This window comes from Rhea pennata, chromosome 3 (assembly GCF_028389875.1).
Source record: "Rhea pennata isolate bPtePen1 chromosome 3, bPtePen1.pri, whole genome shotgun sequence".
Classification (NCBI taxonomy): domain Eukaryota; kingdom Metazoa; phylum Chordata; class Aves; order Rheiformes; family Rheidae; genus Rhea; species Rhea pennata.
Window position 1 is genome coordinate 102,663,310 of NC_084665.1, and position 11,268 is coordinate 102,674,577.

Genomic DNA, 11,268 nt, shown 5'->3' on the forward strand with positions numbered 1-11,268 from the left:
TAAATGTTATGTTAATCACCCTCCCTCTGTCTAGCTATGATATTGTAACCAGTGGGGTTATCTAAATATTTTAAAGTACTTGAAAATTATCTGAATATTATTTAATTATTCAAAAATTTAAATATTCTAAAATTATCTGTATTGTTATCTAAAAGCCACTGTAATACATACAGGAAAATGAGAGTATCATGTCACTGCTCAGCTGCTAAACTGTTTCCTCTGTGTGAAGGGAAGAAACTGTATCTTTCCAGCACAGGCTGTACTCTGAACTCTTGTAGAATAAGTATTTAGAGTGATTGGTTTGATGAGATTTTAGGATTTACCTCTTTGTATTATTTTCAATAGGTTAATTATTCCTCCCAAATAAATGTGTATTTTAAGATGATGTGTTTCTTTTCTGAAGGGACAAAAAGGAGAGAAAGGAAGACAAGGAATCTCAGGCTTGCAGGTGCAGTTAAAATAATAATCTCAGCTCAAGAGAGCCACAGTTCATATTTGTTTCATAAGATTGCTTCCATCAACCTGGGTAGTTCACTGCATCAGAAGTATGTTTAACATATCTTTATCTGAATAAAGCAATTAATATTCTAAAAATAACAAATGCAATAACAGGTATGTAGAGAAGATGGAGGCACCTTCTTCTCAGAGGTGCCTGGTGGTGGGACAAGAGGAAATGGATATGAGTTGGAACGCAAAAAAATCCCGCTTGACGCAAGGGAAGATGTTTTGCCCTGAGGGGGGATCAAACATTGGAGATGGCAAGCCCGAGCGGCTGTGGGGTCTCCATCCTTGGAGGCACTCAAAGCCCGACTGGAGATGACCCCAAGCAGCCTGCTCTAACAGGATCTGCCCCAAGCAGGAGCAGGAACCTTGGAGGTCTCTTCTGACCAACATGATTCTGTGGTTGTGGGAGATTTTGTCTTGAGAAAGGGAATAAAAGTACGTTTTCCTGTATTATTTAATTAAATCCATCACAGTGGAAAATTTTCATGAAACAATTACAAATAACATGAAATACAAAACAATGCCTAGTGGTTTTTTTTTGAGAAGGTCATGAGTGAAGCTTAACATGTTAAGCTTTTGCATGTATCCTGCTGCGGTTTTATGCACTTCTCTACTTCCTGTAGTACAGTGGGAGTCATTGCTGACATCTTCTGTGCTCATAAATTACAGATGTTTCCTGTTTCAGCTGCAAAGCAGTGAGATCCAGTTGTTTCTCTTTCTTTTAAATCTGGGCCAATGTATTTTGATTGTATCATAGTTGGCTATGCTGTGACACCACAGAAAATAACTGTTAGTATTTATAAATACTTGTTAACTACATACTCTATGTCATGTCTAAACAGAAAAGTATTTAATAGAGGTACATAGCTAAAACGAGACTTGGAAGGAAGTCACAATTATGCTTTTCAGAACTATGACATTGATACAGCTGAATGTCTAGCCAGGAGGAGCTAATTCCAGTGAAGCAGGGGTAGAATATCTACTTTCTATGTTGGCCTGGTTTTATCGCCCTCAGGGCTACGTAGCTTGATAGAAGTCTTGTGGTAAAGCTGCACAGAAATTTTTGAAAAAAAAATTAACTAAAAGGCCAACAATTTTTTTTAACCATATGTAACATTGTACTTTAAAATTTTACAAATGAAATGTCTTATTTTTTTTATTTTGAGACTAACAGACATATCTGCATATATTTATTTTTTTAATTATAAAGTAAAATAAAATGAGAGTGAAAGAGCACATTTTTTTCAGATAGAATCATACAGCCTGAATTATTATTTCTTGCTTTTTTGAGAAAGCTGAAAAAATAATGTGTTTAGTCTAAAACACACATCCGCATTTCTCACACTTATCTAGTTTGACTAGCAACCAAAAAAATCAGTCATTCAGATAGTTTTGGAAGACTGTGCTATACGTAGGTCCTTCCTCAGGTTTCCAGAAGCTTCAGAACTTCTCAGAGATATAATGCAGGTTCCTTTGTCCGTGAAAGTCCATCAGAAAAGTGAAAAAAGCCTGAGCTGAGCTGCCGTTGTGCCGTGGAAGTGAATGATTGGTGACTTGCTGGAACCAGCTGACAGAAAGGATGCTGGAACTGTTTGCCAAAATGCAACCTCTGGTGTGCAAACTATGTCTATATTTCAAAGGCCCTGAGCTTGGTTTCTGTCTAAGACAGTATTAAACAAATAGAATCCAGAGTCTCCTTTAGGTAGACCACAAATTTTTATATCTTCTGTGTTTTGTTGAGTTAATAATGTTTTGTCTATGCACTTGTAGATTAATATAATATATAGTTTATAATATGTATGGTATATTTCCAAGTTATCCTTTAGTGTATGATGTTAAAGGTATTACTAAAGGGTTTAGCTCACCATGATGTATATATTTTAATCCGTATATACAATGTGCTTTTTTTTTGTAGAAATAGGAATCACAGAACCATTAAAATCAATGTTTGTGATTAATTTTTAAAAACAAGGGACAAAAATACTATATTTTTGTTCCAAATGTAATTTGGTTCAACTTACTTTGTTAATATTTCTTTTCTATATTACTTTCTAAAGGGAGCAAAAGGATTGCGTGGAGAGCAAGGGGAGGTATGTACTTTGTAATCACAAAATTGTTTCTGCAAATCAGATAATCTGTAAAGTGCATGTTCAGAGTCTTATTTCTGCACTCCAAGTAAGAGAAGGGAAAAGAACTGAGAAATACCAGAACAGAGAAAGAAGTGATAGTTAAAAAGAGACAAAGTACATATTTTTTATGAAGTGCAAGATTAAAAAAAGATTTTTAAAGCCAAGCATTGCCTTTAAAAGAATAAAGGTCAGAGAAGATGCTGTCTGAAGAAACTAAATGGAAGAAAAAAATCTAGAAGTTCTAAGTTCATTGAAAGTATGAAATAATTCGAAGAAGAATACTGAGTATTTGATCAAAATGATACGTCTGGTCCAATGTCTGCCCTTCAGCAGCAGCCAGCACAGCTTAGGAGGCAAATATAAGAAACAGGACACCTGAAGACAATCCTTCCTCTTGTATATTGTATATATTTGACAGTCAGCAGTGGAGGGACATTTAAGCTAGAGGCTGGACCCAAAGTGTTGCATTTAATGCCGTTCGTGAGCTTGTCCAATTCCTTTTGAACTATGCTGGTATGCTGCACTTTCAGCTTCCAGAAAAGCCTGCGGAAAGAATTTCCACAGCTGAACTGTTTATCTGTGTGTTTTAAGCTTGACCAGGAGCTTTTGTTGTGTGGCTTTATTTTGTAGGTAATAAAAAGGAATATAGTGATCCTTTACAAGCATCTTATTTTAGAGGATTCTGTCTTGTGAGACTGGCTCAGAAAATCCCAGGCCAGATTTTTGTTCTCTGTTATTAGGCTTGTACTCAACTCAGCATGAAAATTGAAGGGTTAAGTATAAAGGGAAGCACATTTGGAGGAGCACAGTCCTTATCAGTCTGTCAGAACCTACATTTGTGGATCTCTGGGAGAGTTCTGCGAGGCCCTGCTTTACATTTTATATATTTACGGTCAAACCTTTTGATCTTCATGCTGCATGTTGTTTAAAATACTGAAATTTAAATGATTAACTTAGTTATCTTTTATTCATTCCAATACAAGTGAAATCAGGATGCACGCTGTCCCATTAGTATCATTCTGCTTCAACTTTATTTAGCGATGTCTATGTTCAGTTATTTTCTGTTTTTCTTAATGTATTGTTGCATGTCAGTAACTGGGCATATTCTTTGGAAGCTCAGTTCAGATAAACAATTAAATATTTTTGTGCATTTAACTTTGTGAATTGTCCTATATGCCTCTAGGCTTCTATTGAATACTTACAGATGACAGCCAAAATTGCTTAAGGATTACTTTTACATCATCAAACTAATCCCTCTAAATTTAAATCATCATAATAATTTATTTCTTCTGAAAAATCCTTTTAATGATATTCTTACTAAATGCTAAGACGTCCTGTGTTTACTTTTCAGATCGATAAAATAAGTTTATTTTCTAATTTTTATAAAATATGTGTCATTTGTTATGCTCAAACTCCTTAATTAAAAGTTTCCTCAGTAGGTAACTCTCAGCAGTTAACTGAAGTCTTTTCTGTTTTTTTTGATTTTCTTTACCAATAGAGAGGGTCGACAAACAAGGCCACACACAGAACGTGGCAACATATTCTGCAGAAAATGTTCCTTCAGCCGTTTCGTTTGCTTTTTGGCAAGTTTGCAGGCAGTTGTACTGATGATTTCACTGTTTTGTCCTGATTTTTTTTTTTTAATATACTGGCTTCTTGCCTGTAATATTTTTCTACAATAGATGCCATTTTCCCAATATTGCCCTGGCCATTTCTAGCTTTTTTAACATCTACTTCCAAATCAATCATCTTGCCAGTCAGATGTGTATATGTAAACTTAGAAATGAACAATTACAGATTTATCCTGTGTAACTAAGAAAACCAAGTCCCCATGACTACTGTGATTAAGCTGACAATACCAAGAGAATAAAATACGGTTACAACATTGCAAATAGTCAGTTCTGAATTAGTGCAAAACTTCTACAAGGGAAAGAGTGTGCGGACTGCCATTCAGTTTGTGCTTGGCATCTTATGATGTCAGTGGTGGAGCATCTTTCCAGCAGCATTCTTCATCATTTGACTGACATCTGTCACATTTTTTTCATTTCTGTGGATTTTTTTTAAGAAGAAAGAGTGGCTGCCTTTTTTTTAGTTGCATCTTTTGTACATATATAGTTTTGCTCTGTGGGTACTGTAAGGTAATGGAAGTAAAAAGAAAAAGAAAAACTTGTAACATTAATTTTTAAAAAGCATAGAAAAGCAGTCACTTGAGTATGTTTTCCTTTGCTAGCTTTTCAGAGTAGGGTTGCACTGCCCCACTGGCTTGAAATTTCATTTACAGCCAAACTAAATGACTTAGTCGAAGAGCTAACCTGGCCAAACTGTGGTCCCTGTGTAGGGCCAAGTGCGATGTTAAAAGTGCTTTTTTTTTTTTTTTTTTTCCTGATGTAATCAGTTACAATGTCACAGTTTTGAGATAAACACCATCTGAAAGTTTCTACATAAAACTGAGTAAGCAGATACTGGATCTGAAGCTAGCCACTCTGTAATAATTCATTAGGAGAACTCCGGGCATTGCTAATAATTCGGAGCCTCCAGAAAGCTTTGAATGAACCATATATTTTTCTGAAGTCAAGAATTTTGATAGTACTAGATAGAATGGTACAATGAAATATAAATTATATGATTTTAAATCCAAATTTCTATGAAGAATATATGCCTAAGTGCTTCTTAAACTTGCATTATTTGCTCCAGTAAGTTTTCTCTGCCATGTACAGTGATCCTGTTGCCTTGTTTCCATAGTTGCATCTAAAATAGTTGAAAGGATGAAAGCTACTAAAGCTGCTGATAACACCCTGCACAAACTATGCAGAAATGCAAGGAAAAAAGCTTATCGAGGAGTAAAGATAGTATACTAACTTTAACCTTGGGCATGTACCAAATTGCATTGTACTGAAGTTTTTGTTGGCTCCAAGTTAGGGAAAGAGTTTCACACTATTACAGTAGGTAATTCCATACACTGAGGAGTCATTGCTTTAATAAAGATAAATCAGAATGTTTTCCAGCATTACTTTTAACTTTTTTCCAGCAAATCAAATGGACTACAGTTGTTACCGAATATATGGAGAGTAACTGAAGTCAGAAGAAAAAAAAAGACTAATTGTAGTCAAATGAATTTTTGTTTTGTCTGTTGATTGTTTGTTTCTTGACTATTATAGTAAATGGGAAATTTGCCAAGAATGTCAATGGAGCCAGAATTTGACTTGTACTATTTCCAGCCTACTAAGAAGAGTTTTAATATACTGTAATGACTTAGCTAATTTATCATGAAAAAGTGAATAAAACCCTTTTCTTCCATATATTAAGGAAGGCTTTTTTGTTCTGTATTAATTAATAAGCAAAATAGATCTATTTAAAATAGAAGTTTAGATATTTAAAGATTAAAAGAAATATCCATAGTAGTCATTTATTTCTAGATATATTTGGCAAATATTTGTAACTGAAATAATTGCTAAGGAATCTGAAGGCTGCAATACATGTTAGTGAAATACATCTACTAATCAGTGTCAAGTTAAGTTGCAATGACAACTTGATCATATTCATTTTATGAAGATTATCAATGGAGATTTTTCTCAGAATGGATTTGCTTGGTGCTATATGGCTTCCAAATGACCTGTGAAAGATGTGGTTGACTTTTTGTTGTTTTTGATTTCAGAAAGGTGAGAAGGGAGATCCAGGTATTCGAGGCATCAATGGACAAAAAGGAGAATCTGGTATCCAGGGCTTGGTTGGACCTCCAGGTCTCAGAGGTCAGCCAGGAGACAGAGGACCCCCGGGACCACCTGGATCAGATGGAAAACCTGTGTGTATTGAACCTCAGAACTGTCATTTTGGGCACCTAAAAGCCCCCAAACAAATGCATGCTTTCTGACTTTGTAACACTTCTCTGTTCAATTCAGGCACGAGAGTTTTCGGAAGAGTTTATTCGGCAGGTGTGTTCAGATGTACTAAGAAGTGAGTTCCAGAGATTCTTTATGGGTCTTTCTAATTTAAATACTAAAGAGGCTTCCTGATAATTATCAAGATGCTTTCTGGAAAGTAAGATCAGTAGTGCTGATTTATCACTGACGTGCAAATGTCTGTAAAGCTGTATTTCTGTACTACAGCTTCCATAGGCATTTTGTTTCCTAAGGGCGTTATCTTCTCCATATGCAGGAAGCTGGTTTTGTTGCCGTGGTTGGGGGGTATTTCTGTATTTTCGTGTGCACAGCGGTAGTGTTCGGTGTCACAAGGCTCTAAGCACTTTTTGTTTGGATTCTCCCAGCCCAGTTGCCCGCCATCCTGCAGAGCGGGAGGCTGCAGAACTGCAATCACTGCCAGTCCCAAAGCGCTTCCCCGGGGCTTCCGGGGCCGCCAGGTCCGAGAGGCCCCGAAGGCCCCCGAGGGTTTCCCGGTTTGCCGGGAAACGACGGCGTTCCGGGTCTGACGGGGGTTCCGGGTCGCCCCGGCGCTCGTGGGACGAGAGGTACCGCACGCTCGGGTCGCGGTGCCGTTTCTCGCTTCCGGCTTTGCGTGGGAGGGAGAGCGGGGTGGGGTGAGGGGATGGCTGGGAATGGACCCCGCGGGTGCCGGAGGGCACGGAGCGGGGTAAACGTGTCACTGCCTACGAGGAACGCGCGCCAGGAGGGGAGAAAACACAACCGTGCAGCAAGCTGACTCGCGTGGAGTTCTCCTGTAGTTAAACTTTGTGGTCATCTTACAGAGTTGTCTGTTTTCTCTGTAGTCTTACACAGCTGCTTTTGACAACATTTAAATTTTTTTAATCGAGTAGGTTTAGGCATGAATTTAAATGCATTTCCATGTTTTCTAGTCTTTTTCCCCCTAACTTACTTGTTTCTCCTATTTTAAAGGACTTTAAAATGACTAGTATTGTTCACCAGACATTTACTGCCTGCTACCCTATAGACTGATACTATAGCATGTGACACCTTTATACTCCTCTGTTATTTATCTGTACTCTTCCATAAATTAACTTAACTTCTAGCAAATGCTAGCCTAATTTCCTGGGGTTTTCTCCTTTTTTTCCCTTTTTATTTAACAAGGCCTTTTCTTTATGCACCTTTCTTTATGCTTTTCTTAAACTTACTGGTTTTCTTTTTAATAATACTAGCAATGACCAAAGTAATACCAGTATTTTTAGGTAACTCAGCCGTATGAGCATTCCCACTTATTCCTATGGGTTTCTTTGCAACTTAAAGTTAAGTATGCATATGCAGTCTGAAATTGTACAAAGACAACAAATAAAGTCCATAATTTGGAAACTGTGACCCCAGCAGCCACTGTATTTCCTATAGCATCAAAATAATTGGGAAGTCTATATGAAATATCGCTAGCTAGCAACGTACCACAGGTAGACAGGCAGAGGGTTAGTAAATACTCACTTTGCGGCTTGCTAACTGTGCCCCAGAATGTCAAATTCATTCTGGGCAGGATGATGATTTATCTGTAGTGCTTGCTTAATTTCATCCCCTGAAGGAGAATGCGCAGCTTTTTTCTGGAACTGATACTGATTAATCTTTCTGGCTACTCCATAAGAGATGGAAACATGGATGTCTGCTTCTTTAAAGAAGCTGAATTCGTTGGGTTGTACTAGTGTGAAAGAGCATAGATTTTTGCTTCCCTTGGCATTTCTTCTTTGGTGGAGATAATCCAGCTCCAATTTGGGAGAATTGTCTCTGTAGTCAGCATTTCATTGGGGCTGTGGTGTCTTACCCTTCCTTCATGCTTCTTAAAATCTTTACAAAGCTGCACTTCTTAAAATTTTTACCAGTGAAATGCCACTCAACAAAAAATGTTCTTAATTCTCCGTCATCTATTTCCTTGCTATCTAGTGTCTATCTCCTTTACAGGTGCTATATTAACTGACTCTTAATTTAGTAGAACTGAGGGTAGTTAAGGAGCTTGTTATACTCTACAAATTACAAGGAAAAGTTTATTTTATATCCCTTGATTTGCTTTTGAACTATTACATTTTTTATTCAATAACTGTTCTCAAATGCTGACTGCTGAGTTTCTCAGACAAAAATATTGTTAGTGTGGAAATATATGCATCTGCTTGCTAATCCACAGGCCTGCCAGGAAAAAATGGAGCGAAAGGCAGTCAAGGAATTGGGGTTCCTGGAGTCCAAGGTCCCCCTGGTCCTCCAGGTGAGGATTGGTTCAGCTGTTCAGATTCAATGCATGTGAATAATTAAAAAAAATGTATTTTATAAAAATTGTTAATATCATTTGGAAGGACTGAAATAGTTTTTACACATCTTAATTACCTGTACATTTTAATGCTTAATGCCTGTCCCTTGTATGTCTTTTAAATTGCTGCAGAATATTATTTAATGTAAGGTAGGTCTTCTAGAGATTGGCACCAGAGGTTCCTACCTCTTGGTATGCCAGGTCAAGTACGCTTTGACAAAGCAGTTCCTGTTTAATTAGAAAACCGAGCTGATGTAGTCATGAGACTTGTAACCATTGCTCAGTGAAGGCAAGTCCTCCTCCTAACAGGAGTGTGTTCTTGCAGAATACAAAGCTGAGTGTCTGGAAGAGATGTCAGGGCCTGACCCAAAGCTGAAGAATGAGTGGAAATCAGAGGACTCTGATTCATGCCCTGGGGTTTCAGATTAAATGACAAAGTCTAAACAGTGTGTGAAAGCAGAATTTTATACTACCTTTTAAAAGATAGTTTTACTTAGATTTAAAGTCTGCTCCACCTTTTTTTATTTAAAATCTTGATCAGATAACACGTTAGTAATATAAACATATAAACTCTTTGTGAGAAAAAGTATCTTTTTCATGGAATGAAGTTTTCCTTGTCTGAATACTGCTCCTCACCAAAGAGGAGGGGGTTTGTGGGTCTGTATTTGCCCTTGTTTTCGTTTTAATATATCTTCCATAACGTATTTGTTTATTGCATGTGTGTTGCTAAGGTCCTGAAGGTCCGCCAGGTATGAGCAAGGAAGGACGTCCTGGAGAACATGGGCAGCCGGGTAAAGATGGAGATCGTGGCAGTCCTGGGATGCCGGGGCCAGTCGGACCACCTGGAATCTGTGATCCATCACTGTGTTTTAGTGTCATTGTGGGAAGAGATCCATTTAGAAAGGGACCAAATTATTAATTTGTGATATGATACATTAGAGTATAGGTATGGTGCTTGTCTTTTATGGTCTTTAAAGTCTCAGGAAGGTGACCAGCAATAATCCCATAAACAAGAACAAAAGTACCTCTGATATTATAAATTAATAAGAATCCCAAAGGTTATACATTCCTTTTTAAAAGAAATTCCAGTAATTTTTTGTAGCTTGTGTTGATGGAATCTCAAGTGTTTTTAAAGAGAGATCAGTTTTAAAAAGAATAAAATTAACTTTAATATTTGCTATTTACTATTTAAGTGCCCTGTCATACTCCTGCTACCACTGAAGTCCTTTACAATGGACTCCAATGGGAGTGACTACAATGGGAGCAGGATTAGGCATTAATTATTGGTATTATTAGTTATTGGTAAATTACTGTGAAATTTTACACATGCAGCCTACCTACACAGTATTTGATTTGAAAGAATGTGGCTGGCTTTTACTTCATATGTGTGTGGCTCTCATTGGCTTGTGTACGTTTCACATGTCTTAGCTCAAGGTGTTCCATTAGCGAAAGCATGTATCAGATTTTTATAAATTAAGAAAAAGAGGTATTGGGACTTGTTAGAGAAGTAATATCACCTACCTTGCCATGCAAATCCTAGTTTAAAATCAAGGTGAAATGCAAGGGTAGAACTCCTACTGATTCAAGCAGGGCCTGAATTTTACTGAAAGACAATATTTTCAACTACAAAAGAGTCCCATGTGAGTGATCTGGCTTATGTGAAAATTGCATTTTTTTAACTTGAATTGGAGCTATAATTTTAAAAAAATAAAAATATGTTTGTACAACCAACATGAAACAGTTCTGCATAATTATGGATTAAGTTATATATCCTTTACTGTTTCTCCCCAAGGACTGCATTTGTCTCATAGAAAAAGCAGGTTTACAAGAAGAAAGGTCTAACTGCTGGCTAACTAGCTGTAAAGTTTGTTATGATGTTTCCTTGTTCATTTTAAGAGAGCTATGTGTAATTTTCATTGTATGCTTTGCAAATTAGGTGTATTGTTTGCTTTTACATAAAGAGCAAAGACAGAGTTCCCATTAAGATCTGAAATCCTTTTCTTAAATTAATGCAGAATCCTGTATTGAACTTAACCAAAGCTTTATAAGTGGCTTTTTCTAATGTGGTGTTTTTTTGTTGTCATACTATCAGAGATGGGTAATATGCTTGACATTCAAGGCAAAATAAAAATTTGTACAGAACTGGTGGTAGCAAGATGAGCAATAGCAAGTTGCCCATGTTGCGTATAGCAGAGGAGAGTGCCTCCAGGAGAGGCGTTTCCACCTGAGGGGTGTTTCCACCTTGCCGCTGTATTTTTTGTTTGGTGTCCTTCCCCAAGGAAAGCCATAGCAAAGTGGTGCCTGAGCGACACTGGGTCTGGGGCCGGCCCTGGTGGCCCCCACCTGCCACATCCCACCAGGACAGGTCCCTGCGAGCACTGTCCTTTGCCAAGTTGAGCATCTACCATAGTGGGAAGCCCAGCAGAGTGCAAACATGACTGTCCCT

The 11,268-nt window shown here is 37.5% G+C and overlaps 1 protein-coding gene across 1 annotated transcript in view; it reads left to right on the forward strand.

Annotated features, from left to right (window-relative positions):
* The window catches only part of COL21A1 (collagen type XXI alpha 1 chain), a 104,010-nt gene extending 93,046 nt beyond the window's left edge, over nucleotides 1–10,964 (forward strand). The window contains exons 24-30 of the mRNA XM_062572912.1: nucleotides 404–448; nucleotides 2,562–2,594; nucleotides 6,289–6,435; nucleotides 6,533–6,587; nucleotides 6,898–7,098; nucleotides 8,703–8,780; nucleotides 9,554–10,964. Coding sequence (XP_062428896.1) covers nucleotides 404–448; nucleotides 2,562–2,594; nucleotides 6,289–6,435; nucleotides 6,533–6,587; nucleotides 6,898–7,098; nucleotides 8,703–8,780; nucleotides 9,554–9,741 — 747 coding nt within the window. The 3' untranslated portion in view covers nucleotides 9,742–10,964. The remainder of the gene's footprint in view (nucleotides 1–403; nucleotides 449–2,561; nucleotides 2,595–6,288; nucleotides 6,436–6,532; nucleotides 6,588–6,897; nucleotides 7,099–8,702; nucleotides 8,781–9,553) is intronic.
* Nucleotides 10,965–11,268: the final 304 nt, after the last annotated feature.